This window comes from Gallus gallus, chromosome 5, assembly GCF_016699485.2.
Source record: "Gallus gallus isolate bGalGal1 chromosome 5, bGalGal1.mat.broiler.GRCg7b, whole genome shotgun sequence".
Classification (NCBI taxonomy): Eukaryota; Metazoa; Chordata; class Aves; order Galliformes; family Phasianidae; genus Gallus; species Gallus gallus.
In genome coordinates this window covers 54,175,067-54,195,190 of record NC_052536.1, presented here as the reverse complement: position 1 = coordinate 54,195,190, position 20,124 = coordinate 54,175,067, and the positions used below count along the sequence as shown (strand labels likewise).

At 45.3% G+C, this 20,124-nt stretch overlaps 1 protein-coding gene across 2 annotated transcripts in view; it reads right to left on the bottom strand.

Annotated features, from left to right (window-relative positions):
- Positions 1-20,124, bottom strand: part of RTN1 (reticulon 1) — a 116,885-nt gene that overhangs the window by 85,765 nt on the left and 10,996 nt on the right. Inside the window, exon 1 of one of the 2 annotated variants that reach the window (NM_001001466.3) lies at positions 9,354-9,698. The exons of the other annotated variant lie outside the window; for it this stretch is intronic. Coding sequence (NP_001001466.2) covers positions 9,354-9,543 — 190 coding nt within the window. The 5' untranslated portion in view covers positions 9,544-9,698. Of the gene's footprint in view, positions 1-9,353; positions 9,699-20,124 lie in introns of those variants that run through there. 2 annotated transcript variants of the gene reach the window in all.

Below are 20,124 nucleotides of genomic sequence, written 5' to 3'. Positions count from 1 at the left end.
CACTATGATTCACCTGCAAAACATGCAGTATGCTAGATGCTCTGAAGTAGGTTAGAAGAATGATGCAACATCAGAGAGAGAAGGGGAGAGGAAGAAGTCCAAACTCCAGAATCTCTGACTGGGAAATATTTTCCTTGCACACGTAGTTCAGCACTCCATCCTCAGGCCACTTCTGAATAGTTTGGATGCACAGGGATGGACAACCATGTTAGAGTGCATGCAGCTAGCTGGATATTACAAATGCCATCTTCACGGCCTGGCAGATCTACTAAATATTCTGGGGATTATGCATGGTCTGTTTAGCAAGCTCAAAGTAAAAAGCAGACTGCACACATTTCACACAGCGTAAATCCCCACGCCCATCTCCTTAGCTCTGACCTGAACTTCTGCAACACAGCAACTGAATTACAGAGGCCAATGTCAGAGAGACGCCGAAGAAAAAATGATCCTGAAACAGCAACTGGCTCTGACAGTGCTACCTAATCACAGCATCCCCTGTAATCCGCAGTGTTAATTTCTAAGGTAGGAAAGAAAAAAAGCGCCTAACGCAGCAATTCTGAAGTAGAACAGAGAATTCTACAGGGCAGAATTAATCCATTTAACATATAATACATGTTAATTTGGAGTAACCGCCCTGCTATAAACCCAAACAAAGACAAGGTACATTTCTGAGTCCTGCTGGTAGCCATATCGTGTCAAACACACTAATGGACTGGGGGAGAATTTGCAAATGCAAGCATTTGATTTCTAAGATTCCACTCATTTTTATTCGTTATCATTTTGACCCATATACCTCTTGTGGGATGATCTTCTGCTGGATGGTGAGTTCTCAAAAAGCTCAAATTTCAGGAATTTCACTCCTTTTTTCCGGGCATCAGCAGAGGCTGTCGTGTGTTTCATTCTTACTTCATCCAGGTAAAAATAACCCAGTTTTCAGGCAATGGCTCCACATTTGTGCATGCAAACAACAATTGGCTCGCTTGACTTCTCAGCGCTGCATGCTATGTACCCACACTGAACGCACATAAAACTTTTAAGTAGAGAATCAGCTGCCACCTACTGAAGATCCACTCCACACTGTTTAATGATGTAAAAACCCTATCTCATCTGTTTTACTGAGATGTCATTTGCCAGCCATTTTGGTACAATGGCTTCTAATGAGTGAAAATGATAACTACTGCATGGAGGCTCCATATCCTGTTTCTTTCACAAACAACATGTTCAGAAGAGATTGAGTCCTCTGGGACTTCTCCCAGCTCTCACACATCCCCTTGGAGCTTCTCCTGCAGGCACAACGTCCCTCCTGCAAATTAATTCCTGTCTGAGAATCACGGATTATTTGTGTAGGCATCACCTGGAAGACCTGAGAAATCAACTATCAGAGGAAAAAATGATGAGCAGAATAGGGATCTACATTTCTATAACTCATTTCTGTAACTTCTGTAAAAGGGCTGGAGAGCACAGCTTCCTCGTACTGCTGTAAGTCTGCAGAATGCATGGTTACAGTGCACATCCCACAGCTACACCTGCATAGTGGTTCAGCCCCTGTACAGCCAAAGCGCACACTTCATTTCCAGTGCATTGTGCTACACCTCATTGCTGAAGTCAACAGGAATGAAAATACTCTGATACTCAAAGCTTTTCCCACACACAGGTAGAAAATGCATCTCTTTAGCCCCTGAATGAAGGACACGAAGGGAAAGACGTAATTAAGGCTTATGGAAATTCAGTCCCTGCTCACACATTAGTAGTGAGAGGAGAGATGATATCCATAACACCTCACCAAACCCTCCCATGCCGCACAAAGGGTGCCGCTAAGCAGAGGGGAGCACATACGAGGTGCTGAGCTCCCTACGTCTGCATACCTTGGGTTTTCACTTCCCATCCCAGCTGCAGTGCTGTTAATCCTTATTGTAAAAAACTTTTTCCTTATATCCAATCTAAATCTCTCCTCTTTTAGTGTGAAACCACTTACCCTTGTCCTGTCACAGCAGACCCTCCTAAAGAGCCTGTCCCCTTCTTTCTCAAAGAGAGAAAGCAAAAGCTGCTCTCAGGTCTCCCTGGAGCCTTTCCTTCTCCAGGCTGCACAGCCCCAGCTCTCTCAGCCTGTCCTCATAGGGAGGTGTTCCATCCCTGGGACCATTTTTGTAGCCCTCCTCTGGACACTCTCCAACAGGTCCATGTGTCTCCTGCACTGAGGACTCCCTGTCTGGACGCAGTACTCCAGGTGAGATCTCACAGCACAGAGGGGCAGGATCCCCTCCCTTGCCCTGTTGGCCTTGATTCTTTTGATGCAGCCCAAGATACTGTTGGCTTTTATAATAGCATTGCCAAGCTGAACTGCTCGGCAGGCTATGTGCATGTCAGGATGTACATGGGTTGAAGGTGTCCCCACCTCCTTAGTATGCAAAATGCTATTAGACATACTCCTTCAGCCCTGTTACCTCCAGGCTGGGGGGCAGAATTAAACCTGCAAATGGTCAAAGTCCCTCGCTGACTGCAAGGCATGACTGCAGTGTTTTTCTCCATTGATTCCTTTAATGGCACCCCATTCAGGAGCAGCATGCAAGGGGTCATACACAGCAGAAGAAAATCAGTGTGAACTCCAACAGCTCAGGCTGCCCACAGCCCCTCTGCATGGAGAGTGCCTGCATGTGCCACCAAGACACAGACCCACATTTGCATGGAAAAAATTCCTATGGGTCAAGAGAAAGAAACACAAGATTCCCAGCGGCTGGCACTGGGAAGGCTCCCTGCCTGACAAGGCTGTCTCTTACTTTTGTTTTTCACTGGCTGTGATTAACAAGCACTTCAGAGCTCCTAACAATAAATCAGATGCAGTTCATAAATTCAGCACTGCTGAAAAACAGAATGTAACTCATGTCCTGTGCAGCACAGCAAAGCCTACAGCTGGCATAGCTCAGCAGACCTCCAGAGCTCCCCCAGCACAGAAAGCATCCTTCAGTGTGCAGCCTCCTGGGCTCCATCCTCAGCAGCACCCAGGGAAACTCCTTCCTGTGGCAACACGTCCAGGATGGGATTCATAGAATAGGATCATATAATCTTAGAGTCAAAGAGTCATCACTATATGAAGGAGATGCTGGGAAAACTGTAGCTGTTAGTGGCAGGGGTGTCAAAATAGTCTCTGAAGAACCAGCTACCTTATCTTACAAGGGTATTAAGTACTTCATTGAAACAAGGACTGAGATGTGCAATTATTACTGTTTCAAGTTTGGTTTTGCAGGTGAATGCCAAAGATTTTCTCACCGCTGAAGGAACTTGCAGTTTCTTAGAGCACGGGGTGACCATAAAGCAGACGTGACTTCAGAACCATGAATACTAAATGCGGAGTGCGCTCCTCAGTGCTGAATCATGCACAGTCTACTGCAGCACATTACTTCCCTTACAGTGGAAAACTAATTATCAATAATGCTTCGTTACTTGAAGGTACAGTTTGCTAAGACAGCCTAAAAACAAAGAAACCCCAGAAATTTGCAAGCAGCCTCAATCTGACACTAAGAACAGAATATGAAAAACAGACAGAAGGCTGTAAATGCCATGTTGAGGAAAAGGCTCTGTGCATTCTTGGCCCATTTTGGAAGTACAGACTGCTCAGAAGGGAAAGCGAGGCAAACTCTTCAGACACCAATTTAAAAAACTCTATTCCCTGTTAATGATGTGAAACCACTCCTTAGCTATTTTGGTAACTTTGAGGTAAAACACGTGTGCACAGAATTATTAGGTCTCAAGGTGTGATGCAGAGCCACACGCTACTCCTGAGCATCACGGGGTCAGTCCAGTCCACACATTGGGCCAGTGTCCCTCCATGGGACATGCTGTGAATACAAGATGGGCAGACCTGTGGCATCTGCCTAACTTTTTGAAAAGCACTGAGCCAAAGGCAGCACAACCCAAAGGGATGGCATGGAACTGCATCAGGGAAGGGTCAGGCTGGGTGTTAGGAAAAGGTTCTGCACCAAAGGGTGGTGGCATGGAACACGCTCCCAAAGGCCCCAAGCTGCCAGAGTTCAAGGAGCATCATACCAGTGAGACCCCGTGCCATGCAGCCCAGGGAAGGTGCCACATGCAAAATTCAACTGGAACATCCACAGCCTTCCCGTTGCTACTCTTCTCCTCCCCAGCCTCTCCTCCTCTGTCCTTGCCTATAAATAAAACGTTTCATTACTCCGCGAAAAAGAATAAAAGAAGGCAGGTGAGTCACCCTCCCTGGTGTTGTTTCTATCTTTCATCTGCCTCATCCTCTTCCTCAACACATCTGCAGCTCTGAAGTCAAATGGGGATGCAGTCACCTACATCCCTGTAGGGAAAGGGCCTGCACAGATTTCAAGCCTGGAGATCTCATGCTTCTCCAACTGCACTTTTCAGACCCAGATGTTCACGCTGGAGAGCCCAAGAGGATCTCTCACTCCTGCTTCACCAAGGTGGTATTTCAACAAGAATTTCTTCTAGATGATTGATTGTGGGCTGTGACGAAACGGCCACTCTGTCAAACTTTATGAGAATGACAGGAAGAGAAGGGTCCAAGAAGAGACCCACAGTGTTTCTGTCTCCCTGCAAAGCATTACTTCCAGTCACACAACATCAGGGGCCACACAGAGGCTTCCACCAAATGATCTCCATCATTCTCATTCCAGCATCGTTTCAGTCTAGGGAGGAGAGTAAAAAATAACAAATTCAATTATCTGAATCAGGAAGGACTAGAATTTCAAAAATAAAATTATCATGGATATATATCCTTCCACAGTGAGATTAAATCTGTCCTCAGTTGGCTGAATCACAGCGAGACTGCCTGACAGTTGTGGACGTATTTGTGAACAACTCCTCAGGCTCCCCTGCGGCAAACGCTTGGGTCAGTGAATCCACCCTATCAAAACTCTTTCTACAGCAACTTTAAAAAACAATGGGTTTTGGATCTCAGCCTTTACAGTGCACACAGCCTGATACGGTACATCTCCTTGGATGCTTGGCAGGGCAGATTTTGGGGGGCAATACTTGGGAGGCTAGGAAGGCAAAGAAGGTAGCAAAAGTAACCTGCTCAGCATTTGGCCGTGTTCTGACATACCCCAAAAGCATCAGTGCCTAACCACACAAGCGCAGATAGTCATGCTCACACCCACTTCTCTCCATCTAGGTGAATACCAGAGCTCTTAATCTGCATGGAAACGACCAAAATCATCTTTCACGCTGAGCAGTAAAGCCACCAGTAACTCAGTCTCTCCAGAAATCAGAGAGAAAATAGGATTTACAGATGAAGGATATCAGTATGAACACAGGCTTCTGCTGGGAGCAGCTCACCACAGCCCTGGCTGGCAATGCATTCTGGTGGCCCAGCCCATAGCTGGAGGTACTTGGCACACATTTTCAAAACTGATCCCTACAAATGATGTGAATTACAAATGGTTTCTAGAAATACCTTTACTAAAAACACTGAGCTCGGAGGAACTCTCCTTCTCACAGGGCAGCAGGAATTAGGACAGCTCACCTTCCTCGCACATACATCTGCAGCATTCAGTCCCCAAAACATGGGACTTTTGTGCCACTTAGACACTCCTGAAGATTCCAACCAGCCCCTGGGTGCCATTCCAGAAGGGTTCCCATAGGTGCTGTTTGCCATCCTCATAGGCATGGCCCAGGTGTTCAATGCCATCTCCCATAGCACAGCTGGACCCCAGCTGTGGCTTCTCTAAGCAGGAGGAATGGGACATGACAGCCAGGGAGGTCCTGACTGCTGTGCCAGGCTGAAGGCAAAGAGCATCCCAGTGTGAGTAACAGCAAGCAGGGTTCACTGGCAGCTGCCAACCTCAACTACGTGGATGAAGGGACTGCCACCACTGACTGGAAATCATCCCATGGATAAAATCATAGACTCATACAGTCATAGTATCATTAAGGTCAGAAAAGACCTCTAAGATCACCAAATCCAACTGTCAACCCACCCTCACCGTGCCCACTGCCCATGTCCCTCAGTGCCACAACTCCACAGTTCTTGAATATCTCCAGGGATGGAGACTCCACCACCTCCCTGCATCTGCACCATGGAGGTAGAGTCCCTTCTTACCTTTTGCCATCTCTCTGAAGGAAACCACATCTATTTATTTATTCTGGGAAATGCCTGGCAGCCTGTGTCATATTTTTGGAAATAATGCTTTTCAAGGAATTTTAATCACTGTTGATGTATAAAAATAAATAACAGAATCTGTGACCAGATGGTGTGTTGGGTGATATGGGGCTCTTCTTCATCAACACAAAACAGCTCCCCAGCCCTTGCAAGAGCTGCCTGCAAGCTCCTCTCACCTTAAACCAAATTCATCTTCGAGAAGGAACAATTTGAAGGAGTGGAATATTTTCAGCAAAATCTAGAGGCCAAATGGAAAAGCAAGTGGAACTCTGCTTTGCCCATGCCCAGAAGCTACTGGAGTCAATCTTTATTGCCCAAGGAGGAGCAGCTGTGGGATCTGCAGCTCCTTATTACCCCGACTTTGCTTGAGAAATCTCTGAGCTTTCCACTCTTTGTGGGAAATATTCTTCTGTAATTCCAATCACTGCAGATTTTGGTTGATCCAGAGAACACGCAGTGAAACCCATTGCTTTTCATCATTCAGAAACCACTCACAAGGTTTTGACACGAAGCCAGCTTGGCTCAAGGCTGGGCCCAAGGCCAGCTTGAAAATATTCCCGAACCTTTCAACAATCCCTGGCTGGTTTTCAAACTTAAAACAAAAGCCCAGGTCGGGGAAAGTTTGCAAATGTTTAGGTTGTGTAAGAAAATTTCTGAACATCTTGTGATAAATTCCCATCATCTGTTCTCATGCTGGGAGAATCTCCCAGTCTCCGTATCCTTCTCTTGCCTCACAGAGCATAACAGTGGTCTTTACAAAAAGGGCTTGTTTGAGAGCTGGAGAGAAAGATATAGGATGTGTTGGAAGTTGTTTGGAAAGCAAACAGGCCAGGTTGGCTCTTGTTTGGATGCCTTGTTCCTTGCCTGAATTGTCCCCAGGTGCTCCATTAAGTAGCAAGAGTCCTAAGTTTACAGTACTTTCTGGAGCCAGCTATCCTTCACGGGCATTTAGGAACATGCAGCAGTCCCCTCTAAGCAGCAGAATTACAGAGTTTTCTGAAATACTTTACAGTTTCAGATGTTCAGCAATATGACAGAACTCTTACTCAGCAACTTGAGAACATTTAGTCACACAGAGAATCGTGAAATGCTGTACTTCTCTCTGTGTAGGTAATATAGAACAGAAATGTAGGCACTGCAGCCACAAATAGAGACTGCAGGCACAGGGCTCCACTGATTGGGATACTGCTGTGTCTGGCACACATACACACTTAACACACACATGCACAAACACACACACCAGATATCTATTAAACAGGGAAAACAAAATGAAAAATATGTAAAACACAGTCCTGCTCTCAAGATGTTGCTAATCAGACTGATTGCTAGCAAACATCTGGGAAGGTCTGCATTGCTCACTTTAACTCTACCTTGCCACCATTTGACAAATGCTAACAAATATATGCAAAGTCCCTTTGCAGATGATTCCAAAAGCAGAAGATTTTTTTTTCCTTTTTTTCTTTTTTCCTTTTCCCTCTTCTTTACCTTTCTCTCCACTTTTTTCTTTTTCTTCTTTTTCTTTTATTCTACCATTCTTTCTATTCTGCATTCTCTAAGCCTGAATCTGTAAACAAGGCTAAGCTTGAAGAAACTTCTATTAAATGTTAACAACTATTCAATGTATTGGGATTTATACTATTTCAGAGATCAGTCTTTTTTGTTCTGTATGCTAAGATTCAGCATGGCCATATTTTTATCCATCAGTGAGCAACAAAAGCTCACATGATCTCTTCCTCCTTCCTCGTGTCGTTGCACCATTGAGCAGCCCAACCTCAGGACCCCAATGCTTCCCTGTTCCACGCACATGCCTTGCGCCCCAAGCAGCCTTACAATACCATCTGCCTCCCTTGCCAGCAAAAAAGTCACGTTCCACAACCTACGGCTCAGATCAGCGAACGAGCAGCACATCAGCAGATTTTCTGCCTGCCCAGAGCTACAAAACAGCTACAAAACAGCAAAACATTTCCCACAGCAGCCAATGGGCATTAGATCCCATTTTACTACTGAACTCAGTAGCGTTAAGCAGACAGAAAAGCAGCAGGGAAACATCCATGTCGAGAGAACACACATGCACAGATGAACACTCAAACTCTGAAAGAAACATACAGATGAGTATGAGCAGAATAACATAGCCACGCTGACTCTTGATTATTCCGGCCAGCTCCTCTTTGTGCTGATTAACTGAAGGGGATTAAGAAGGACTCAGCCCAAAAACTCAGCTCCTAATGCTTCTGCAGCTATTGCATAACAAGACCAATTCCCATCCCAAGCCCTGACCCTCAACTTACTCAACACAAGTTTAACACCGCAGGTTGCATAATGGAAACACCTGCTTCCCAGTGAAGAGGAATCTAAATGGGATCCACCAGGTTCCCAAGGGCTGGGTTGTTATTTGAGTTCCTGGGTGGGCAGTAGAGGGAAAGGAAGCGGGCAAATATCACCAAGAAGGAAATAGAGCTGCTTTCCCTAAACCATTTATATCAGGATATACTGGAAGCCAAAGCCCTCTGAGCTATATTAATGCACGCACACCTGCTGTTGGCACACCCACTGAAGAAACGAACCCTAAACCAAGGGAAAACAAATACATCTCCAAAGTAAATTGAAAAAAAATCAATGAACCCACACAGCCTGGCTCAACTAAATGCACCTTAAGTCAGGTACACCTAAAGGAGGAAAACACAGCCATCAAAAAGTCTGCGATTACAATGCTATCTCCAAAAGCATGCACAAAAGATAATAACACTTCAGAACAGCCACTCCATTAAAATCTGCGTGCTGAAATAACATCTCGGGACCATGCACAAATTTCAGGTATGTAAGGAATATGTGAAGTAACTCCTCTGCAATCTGTCACTCTCTCTGGACATGTACAGGTGTAAGACAAATGAGGACGGAGCCCCACCAAGTTGAACTGCAACCAAATGCCTTCCAACAATCCGACTGAAAACTGGAAACCCTTTGCCCAGCAAATAGTAAAAAGCTTCGGGGAACTTGGCTGGGTCCTGCGCCCCCCTCCCCCACCATAGCAGAGATAATAATTTGCAAAGGCCGCGATTGCTCGCTCTTTTCTATGCACTCACTAACTCGCTAGCAGTGTTTTCAAGAAGCAGGGCTGGGCGAAGCGCAGGGGGAGGGACGGGGAAAGAGGCAGGGGATGCTGCCGCCGCCAGGCCCCTTTGTCGAGCATCAGCGGATACCCCTCGCCTCTTACCTGGGGATGCAGTAGCCATGGCGACGGGCGGGTGCTCCCTGGCGGAGCCGAACGCCAGCTGCTCCCGCTGCTGAGCCCCGTCTCCATCCCGCAGCGCAGCCCCAGCCGCGTACTGCTCCGCCCCGGCCGCAGCCCAGCGCTCCGCGGTGCCCGCCAGCAGCAGGTCCTGGGGGTCCGGCGGGGCTGACATGCTGCTGCCAGGCGGCCGCTGGCTCTGGCTCTCGGGCTGCGGCGGGAGCCACCGAAAGTGGCCGCCGAGGGCTGGCTGCTGCGCGGCCGCGCTGGGTCTGGCCGGCTGCGGGACTCGGAGCCGCCGCTGCTGTTGCTGTATCTCCACTAGCGCGTATTACGCAGGTGAAAATGGCTTGTTCAGTTGGAGCCTTCCAGCCCTTGCGTCACCCTGTGGCTGGCATATCACAGGGCAGGAATCTGCCAGCCCGGCTGCTGCTCTCCCCCACTTAACCGCTTCGGCAGGGTAGGCACGGACTGTGCGCACAGGGGGGGAACGCGCACCCTTCCAGGCAAGCGCATCCCCCGCCTCTTAATCCCCTCTCGCGACAGCGTCCCGCAGAGCGCACTAAAACGGCGCACCCACTGTGGGGATGCCACTGGTTCCTCTTACACCTCCAGGGGAAAGACAGCCCCGCAGTTACGCGCATCACATGAGCCCCCAGTTGCCCCCCGATCTCCACCAGCCAAGCAGAAAAAGCCATGCTCTGCCACTGAGCTCTCGGCTTTGTGCAGTTGGCTCCATGCTGCTTGCAGCCACGCCGGGGAGAGACGATCACAGCTTCTTGCTTCTAAATGACACTTGTCAAAATAAACTCACAGCAGGTGTCTGTGTGCCTTGTTTATTCTTTTTTTGTTTTTTTTTTTTTCTGTTATTGTATTTTCATTCTTACTGATTCTCATAAGCAAGCTGTGCTAGCAGAGGTGGTGCAGGGAGCCCTGCAATTAAGGAGAGAAGCATCGCTAAGAGATGCAGAAGGGGCAGGATCTGTGCCACTTCCCAGGTGCACTGGGAACCAGTATCCGTGTTGTCATTTTAGAGAGGGAGCAAAGTCAGTCTGTTGTGACAGGACAAGGAGGGGGGGTGGGTGATTTTGAACTGAAAAAGTGGAGATTTAGATTGGATACAGGGAAAAGGTTTTTTTGTGGTAAGGGCGGTGAGGCACAGGTTGCCCGGAGAGGCAGTGAGTGCCTCATCCCTGGAGACACCCAAGGTCAGGCTGGGTGGGACTCTGAGCACCTGATGGAGCTGTGGGTATCCCTCTTCACTGCAGGGGAGATGAACCAGGTGGCCTTTAAGGGTCCCTTCCAATTCAAACAATTCCATGATTCAGCTGGGTGGTGTCAGACCGTTCCTGCATTGCACAGAGCTCTGGCACTGACATGTCAAAAAATAAGAGGAATTTTGTGAATGGGATTCTCAGGATCTGTCTCTTATAATGTGAAAAGTCAAGCTGTGACGTGGGGAGCTGTTGCTCCAGACAGACAACTTCACCTCCAACCTCACAACTTCACCTCTTTGCCTCTTGCAGCAATAGTCCTCCTGCTGTGTTCTTTTTGTCACAGCATCCCCAGTCACACTTCAGATCCTCTCCAGCTTCAGGAAGCCATGCTTGCACCCGGATTTGAAAACTTAAGTCACTTCTACTCTCTCCATGTGAATGGGGAGGAAATTCAGGGTAAGCTCATCTCATACTGCCAGATGAAGAGCCTCAGAAGCAGCCTCCATCCGTGTTATCTTCTCAAGGAATCATCAAATTGTCTGCATTAGAAGAAACCCTTAAAGGCCATCTGGTCCAACCCCCCTGCAGTGAGCAAGGACACCTACAGCTCCATCAGGCGTTCAGAGCCCCGTCCAGCTTGACCTTGAATGTCCCCAGGAATGGGGCATCCACCACCTCTCTGGGCAACCCGTGCCGGTGCTTCACTACCCTTAGTGTAAAAAACTTTCTCCTTATATCCAATCTAAATCTCCTGACTCCAGTTCAGGATCTATTTCTGGGAGTTGTCATGCTGCTGCTTGAATCAGTGCTATTCAGTGCCAGCTCCCCTGGGCCCTCCACAGATGGGCTCCTCAGCCTTTGGGGGAGGCTGGGAACCAAAGCAATGAGGTGCCAGCATGAGCAACACGCTCAGGATTAACCAAACCACACAAGCCAGGTGACTGCTGTGACTTCAGATAAACTCTGTGGTCTTGAGCTCTGAGTGGTAAGCATGGCTGTAAGTAACAGGGTGCTACTGTAGGTAGGGTTGCATGGTATAGTTCTAGTGTGGAGCTACTGAAGACTAAGATCAGTACAATTTGGCTTCAAAAAGGGAAATCACAATGTTACTGTTACATTGCCCTGAAAAAAAAAGAAAAAAAAATAACAACAAACCCACCTCTGAAGCAGCTATAAAACTGAGTTTATTGTCTCAGAGTTGCCCTGTTAGCACCGGTGCCTTGTGGGACAGCTTGTGCCAACACACCATTGCCAATTGCACCTGTTCACACAAGGTCCTGGGGGCTCTCCAGGCTCTGCCTGCCCTGGAAACTTGGAAACTGGTGGTATGGGTATTTCTTTCTCATTTTGAGCTCCCTAGTCCAATTAATTACTGAAAAGTGACAACATCAAACCCACTTGTCTTGGTCTGCTTTGTGTGCTATTTCTAGATCAGCAATAATTATATAGGTCATTTTACTTTCAGGGCAGCATATGTCTTAACACAACATGCAGCACCATCTGGGCTACAAGAAGAAAACCGCTCCAAACCCCTTGGCTGAATTATGGCTATCCAGAGGGTAACGGCAATCAGCAAATCTCCTCCTGAGCCACTGCTTTGTTGAAGCATTTACAGAAGGATACATCACACAGCATAGGGTACCAAATTCAGTTCTACTTTGAGTTAGTTCCTGATAATCACAGAATGGCTTGGGTTGGAAAGGGCCTCAAAGATCCAATTACCGCTGCCACGGGCAGGGTTGCCCACCACTAAATCCATTCTCTAAAATCACCTGAGATAGAAAATGCATCTTTGATGCCAGCTTCAAATTTTTTCATGCAACAGATGACAAGATAGACAAAGATGCACTATTGTCTGTTCCTGCAGTACTCAGCAATGCCCTTATTGACTTCCACCAGAGTGATTTCCATGCAGCTCTCCAAGCCCCCCATTAGGAGCATTGATTCACCTGTAACCCACACGTGCAGCATTTATTATTACCAACATCTTCGTGGAACAGCAATGAAAAATATGTCCCACCATCACGCTCAAGCTACCTTACATGCACAAGCTTTTTGGATTTTCTTTATTTGTTTACATTAAGATAAGATGGTGTTTGCTCCACTTTAGTAGCATGATTTTAGTCATCATGTTCTTACTGCCAAATTCCACATCTAAAGCTCACCACTTGAGCAACAGGAATACATTTAACTAATTCATTGTTTCCCCTTCAACATACACCCTGTCATGCCTGTTACATTGTCTGGTTATGATTCTGCCAAGATTCTGGTGACATTAATTATTGATAATGTTAATGATATGCAGTACGTATACAAAAATGTCTTCCTGTAAAGCTTAATGTATGTCCTTGTTCAGACTCTCTGGCTTTCTTTTGCATCCATCACTTCCTGGGGTGTTCTTATGATGCTTTCTGTGGGAGCTGGCAGTGAACTGGAGAGCTCAGGATAAGCACTGAGCCCTGACTGCATTGCTGTGTGAACAATCTGTGGCCATAAAGGTCTTCTGATAACTCAGCATCATCAGAAATGTGTGCACGCGCACTCAGAATGATGCATTGCTACAGACCAAAAAGGTTATCATGATCTACAGGCCGCCGTCATGAACACAGAATTGCTATAGTAGGAGATGTGGAGGGAAGAGTGTGTGGACAGTGTGCTCTGCTTATCGAAGAGAAGTGGGGACAAGTAGGGAAAAGCACACAAATAAATCAAAAAAGTGGCTTCTGCTTCAGGGATCCCAACTGCAGTGCAACCCAGGACTTTATTTCACCAGTTCATGTGCAGCCCCCAGGTGACTTGGAACAGTCTCATGCAATATGATCAGCCCTGCTCATCACCATGTAACGTTGGGTGGGAACCTACAAGTCCAATTTCAGATCTTGGATACAAACCCCAGGCTCCCACTGACCATTCTACATGCGGTACATACATTTCTGATGGCAAAGTTCTGCTTTGCCAGGATAAATGAAAAAGAAATGAACAGGAACAACTGAACAGACATTCTGCAAGCTTGATTGATCCATTCTGCATGCTTGAACTCAGCACAACTCAGGATGTCTTGTGTAAGGTTAAGTCACTGCAGATTTTAAAGACTTTCCTTTAACATCTCCCAGGAAGATCAAGTGTGAGTTAAGTAATACTTGACACAAACAAACAAAGCCGATTCCTTTCCATTTTCAATGAATTTACAAAAGCTCCTGGTAGTTTGTTTTGTACCGTGTTGAAAAATGACGTGCACAGGGCTCATCTATCTCTGCTCATTGATACTGAATTCTCTTGCTCTTCCCTTTCAACATTACATCTCTTTGAATGTATGAAGTCTGCAAACACATACACACAAATTGCTTCTCTTTCCATTACAGCCCTTTGTGCTATGGGGCCGATGTATGCTGCTTGGCCAAAGTGACTTTAAACCTTGAGGGGATTTTAGGTCTCAGATTTAACATTACCACCATAGAGTATAGGATCTGGCAGGGTATATCAACTGATGCGGTAACAGAAAATATCATCTCCCCTTCCTTGAGGATTATTCTTCAGGTTTTAGAATAAATGAATTGCAATGGAAAAAAGCAAAATAAGAAAGAAAAGAGGCTTCTGAAACAAATAAGGAAGAAAAGATAAATAAGACAACCTCCTTCTACTCCATGTAAAGGATTCCAGCACTGTAGCACTTGACATATGGTTTCAAATTCAATGCATCTGTGCTGCAGACAGCCCAGATTCCAGGCATGTTCCATACCCTGTCCTTCAAACAGGCACAGCACTGGGAGTATACAACAATGCTGTCCTGGCCAGCACACATGGATTGCCTTCCCCAGCATACAATCAAGATCCTGTCCTACAAGAGACAGAGAGCTATTGGGACTCCCAGGATAAGGCTGGAAATCACATGATGATGCTTTCAGGATGAGGACAGACTTCTGCTGGACAAGCCAACTTAGTGAAGACTGTCACTACAGAGAGGCAAAATGGCCCAAGAGGAAAGGTGATCTGTAGTGATAGCATTCTTCATCACAAGGGCCACCTGTCACCCTTCAGTGCATCAAGCAGCCTTTGCACGGTGTTCCTCCCTGGGGTGTCCCTTGGATCATTTGTCTTCATACCTTCTCCCCCTCCACAAGCTCTGGAAACAAGGCAGGACCAGGCAGCATCTTCAAGGATCTTTTCACATGCTCCTACCATTGCTACAAACACCAAGACCAATGCTTCAGGCTCATTTGGAAATAGCAGCCTCCTGCAGATCTTTAAAGTATCACCCATATCCCCACTTTCCCCACAGCACTCCTGAGACCAACCACACATGCTCTTATCTCTGCTCTGCTCTGTAACCTGGATTAAGCTCCTGCATCAGCCAGTGGGTGTTAGATGTTAAATGCAGTTTGGCTCCTGAAAGCATAAACAGCCCAGTGCCAGCAAGGCAGCAGCAAATCTGGTTAAGCCCAGGAAAGACAGAAACGTGCGTACTGATATAACACCATTAGCCTAACTGAACAAACTGCTGCACACAGTATGCTCTCATTTGTAACAAACAACTGCAGAGATGAGACAGGTATGCAGTCCAAATCTGCAGCTGGACAGAGCCATTTATTACCACATGCTGCGAAATGAGGAGATTGGTTTGGCTGGGCCTCTAGTAAGTGCACTGTCAAAAATACCAGACTCTGAACAGCACCATTTTTACTGCATATTGTTCAAAGCTCACAGTCTTCAGCAGACAGTTCATGTCTCTGAGGTCTGCCTGGCTATAGCTCTACACAGCAGTATGTAAACCTCTGCCTGGCCCTTTAATTCCCGCACCATGCAAGAGCTTTCAGCATTTCTAGCCCTCTGGCTGTAATGAAATGTGATTAAAGGTGGTGCCTTCCGCTGGTAAGCCTGACTGACTGCTCAGTCCTTCATCCCCTCCACATCAACAGTCACTCTGGGAGCAGTGAGGATTACCTCTATTTCACCAAAAAGAGAATTTTACGAAGAAATCCATTGGCATGAGTTTAAACAGCAAAGTTGCTAGCCACGTAAGCAGGCACAAGTCATGTGCACGTACCAGGTGTCAGAGAGGAGAAAACCCAGCAGAGGACCAACAGAGCCCATCTCCCCTTTCTTCCCACCTCCAACCTCTTTACAGGGAAGGAGCTGAGCAGAGTAGACGGGTGAGTAGGAGGGGGAGCTCTGCATATGCAAGATACGTTCAGTGGTGGCCTAGTTTCAGCATGGCTTGGTAGATGAATTGCCATCCAAAAGCTGCGTCTGAAAGGCTCTGCTCTCACCTCTGGAATACATATCTATTGAAATGATTCCCTGTCCTGGAGGACACTGAACCAAGAGTTTGATTTGGTATCTACAAACTTAAATGGTGATATTCTTTGGAAGTGCGTCTTGATGTGGCATCAGGATCTCTGCATGCTCTTGCAAGCATCGCTCCCAAGCATCTTCAGAGCACAGATCTTTTTCTATGGTGCTCATCCCACATCATGGGAGCCTGGCCCAGTGTTATTAAAAGAAGGAGCATTAGAATTGTCCTGTCAGAGATTTCCAGCTGCATGGAGCAGGGCTGCCTTAGCAGAGCAGTTATCACTGACAAAAGTGCTCATGCTAACACTGATGGGTCTGATGCTATTTAATGTCACTGTTAATGATCCAGCTGAAAGGAGAGTGACAGACTAGGCAGTCTGCAAGTTCTGAACAGATTACATGGTGGCCCAAACTTCATGTGCACAATGATTTTGGTTATAAGACAGCAGAAGTAAAGCAAAAATAAAAATATCTGTAGATTTGCTTTCAGGAGAAGCTAAAGAAAGTGAAGCAAAAGTCTACAGGTCTATCCAGGAACTGCACCCACCACAGAACATTGAGATTTGTACCAAAAAGGTTCAGCCAGAGACCAGGGAAGCAGAAACAGTTTTCTTCATGGATTCTCGTTCCCTTGCATTACATCAGAAGCTGTGCAGAGTGCTCTGTGCATTTACACAGCTCTGCAGCAAGTCCATTAGAGGTTAGCATTTGAGTCCTGATTTATGCTGATACAGCGCATGCATTTATCTGACTGCGAGTTGATTATGTACTGTCTGAAAGTCTCTGGGAACTCACAGGGGCTAAAGATGACACTTTGCATGCTGGAGGAAACAGAAATGGCTAGATATGCTTTCACTTAGGATTTAGAATGGCATGGAGGGTATCAGAGAGTCAACTGAAGGAGATTAAAAAAAAAACCTGAAACCACTTTTAAAACACCAGAGATTTCACATTCAAGTGTAACTGATAGGTACATCCATCATCCCTAAAACCCAGAACTACTGCAATACGCAGATATTGATGTAACTGCAGTGAAAGGGAACACATTCTTAATAGATATAACGATTTGTGCCCAGAGATAACCTCTAAACCACTGTCATCAGTTAGTAAACAGCAATGCCTTATAATAGGTGCAATGACGGTATCTATGTTTGCCATTGGTTCACCGAAAAGTAAGATGCTAATAGATAACCTGAGAGACCAAGGCTGATGTAAGAATTCTGAGGACAGCTATGATCAAACAGAACACTGAAGGAACTGTCTCAGTGAAACACTGATGGCTAGGTCTTACATTTCAGAACATCTTTGTCTGGGCTTCCATTTTTTTTATAGCACAGACCTAATTTTCTTGCTTTGTATACAAATGAGAACCAAGAACATATTCACAGCAGCCACAAGGACCAATCCATAAATCAAAATCAGGCTCAGAACTCCTCATTTCTCATTTAAATATTCCTTCTGAGGAGTTATCTGAGCAAAATGTTGTTACCTTGTTCACTCACGGGCTCGTGACCTGAGCATGGCTGCCCTGACTGAAAACAGACAGCAAATGCTGAACGTGTTTATCTGCCCCTTTGAGCTGGCTCCACCTGCCTAAACATTAAGTATTACAATACTGCAATTACGCCTTAATCCTGAATTTAGTCTTCTGCTGGCTGCCGCCCACACACCTCACTGATGATATGAGAACTGTAGTGCCCTGTGGCTCAAGGATAAACACAGAGTTGAGGTGTTTGGGCACTAGAGATCCAGAGGGCTGAGTCAGGCAGAGACTGCATTTTGCCAGTATGAAGCCAAGAAATAGTTATTCTGAGGCCTTTAATGTAATTTTTATTTAAATGTATGAAATTAAACTCTTGTTAGGAGAAGTGTTGTAGAACCAGGCTCTATCTTATATTTGTAATTAATCCCATCAACTTCAAATAAGCTGTTTTTCTGTAATATTTGCAGGGCTGGGATTTGTTTTTGCATCTAATTGATATATCATTTAGCACTTGATATCAGTACTTCAAAGGGAATATTATTGCTTTACATTTCAAAATCACTTTGTAGTTCATTCTGTGTACCTCATCACTGAAATTGGACAGAACAACCTGCAAATTCTTACCACGCCTTCTCATTTGTGGCTTTATTTTGTGAATTAAATGTTCGTAGTCAACACAAACCTACATTCCTCAAACTCTAGCCAACGCCAATGCTGAAAAAGCAAAACCAGACAGGATTAATCCCCGATTTAAACAACCCTTAAAACCTTTAATTTTAATCTCAGCATTCTGCAGTGGAGTGGGTAGAGAAGAAAATAAGTCTGACTATGTGTTTTTATGAACTTGTAGCATGCTCTCTTCTTAATGTAACTTGACATCTGCAAAAATCAAAACCCAGACTGGAAGAGGGCTCTACTGGCTTCCCATGAACAATCCAATCCCACTGAATAACTCAAATCTTCTGCCAAAACAGTGGAATCATGACCAGGGCCCTCTGCTGGATTATGAAGAAAGTGTATCCTTCCTCAAAATGCTGACATGGATCACTGACTTGGAAAAGTTTATAACACATATCAGCATACAGCTTTGGCCATCATTATGTTTTTGTAAAGAGAACAACAAGTTCCCACTCACCTCTGTGATTACAAACTGCATTTTTACCACTCACAAGCAACACTGCAGGGAAAGTTTCCCAGAATAGCTCATAAAGAATCTGTCCTCATTGTGCTCAAACAGAAAAAAAAACAACATCCCATTCATTGCAATTTCCTTATTTGAATTCTAATCAGCTCTTTACAGGCAAACATGGTAAAGAAATAGATAAGAAAACAAAAACCCTGTGTAAGAGCCAGTGAAGGCTGTTGTGACAGGAAAAGGGCTTTTGCCCTTTGCACAGCTCAGGGAGTTGGGAAGAAAGTGAAACTAGCTGAATATTTTCTATGCTTTAGATTTGGAAGTCTTACCAACCCTTCATAAGGATCACCAGGCCTTCTAGTGATGGAGGGATTGCACATTCCCCTCATCCTATCATCTATCACAAGCAGCAGGTGCTTTCTAAGTTCTGGGATCTCAATCAATACAGCAAATAGGAGATAGATTGCTCCACAAGACCATTCTCAACTAAATTAACCTGAAAGGCACAATTGATTCTTCTGCTTAATATACACAGTTCTTGTGAAATTCCTGAAGAGGCTTCTGAAAAATGTCAGTGGTTGGGGGGATGGGGGAAACTGATGGACAACTTTGAGGCTCTCCAGGCAGGAACGTGAAATCAAAATGACATGAACACATAATAGATTACCATATGGTTCAATACAGACTTCAAAATTTAAAAGGTGAAGAGATTGCCTGAGGTTTGCCTTGTGGAAGCAGGGAGGACTCATTTGTGATTTCCTTTTCTCCAGCTTCCCAGAACTTTCTAAGCATCTTGTACCTGCAGCTATTCCCTAGCTTAATTGCCTTTGTGCTCACTTATGAAACATCTCAGCAGAATCAATACAAGATTGTTCATTATTCTGAAGCCATGTTTTCAGTAGGTAAGTATTGCTGGCAGGGCTTTGTCCAGCTCTGGTATTCTCAGTATTGAAAGGTACATCAAGTCAATTCATGAAAAAGAAATGTGAGAACTTGTATTTTTAACCTTAATTATTCATATCTCAGTCTTGAACAGAGCCCAGAACATCAATGATTTTAGCAATTTGGTACTAGAAGAAAACAGATTTCAAGCTGTTATCCAAGTGGGCACAGCAAGATACTAAACATCCCCACTGCGTATTTGTTTTAAAAAGGAATGTAAATGTCAAATGTGTAGATGAGAAGATCTGAAGACAATGAAACAACAGTGACACGCACAGGAATTTTAATTCTTACAATGTAAAGATTCAGAACTTTACTTTGAATTGAAACCAGAAAACTCATTCAGATGGCTTATATTCCCAAATATATGTGCCTTCACTAAGGCCTATTTTCCACTACAACAGGAAAGACAATTAATTAAGTTTGAATTTGTATCATCTTACAGCAAAGACCTATTCTATTTCACTAAAAATCCCATTACCTATTGGAATATTAATGACACTAAAACATGGATGTTGCCTGGTGCCACAATGATACGCTGCAAAGGATGCAGTCTGCTATTTCAAAGATGCACTGAAGTTAAGCACCAGCGACTGTTCTGTAAGTGGAAAATATTTTGATCTGCTCTTCTGTCATAGTGTATCTTCCAAATGTTTTCAATGGTGAAAGTGACGGTATGGAGGATGG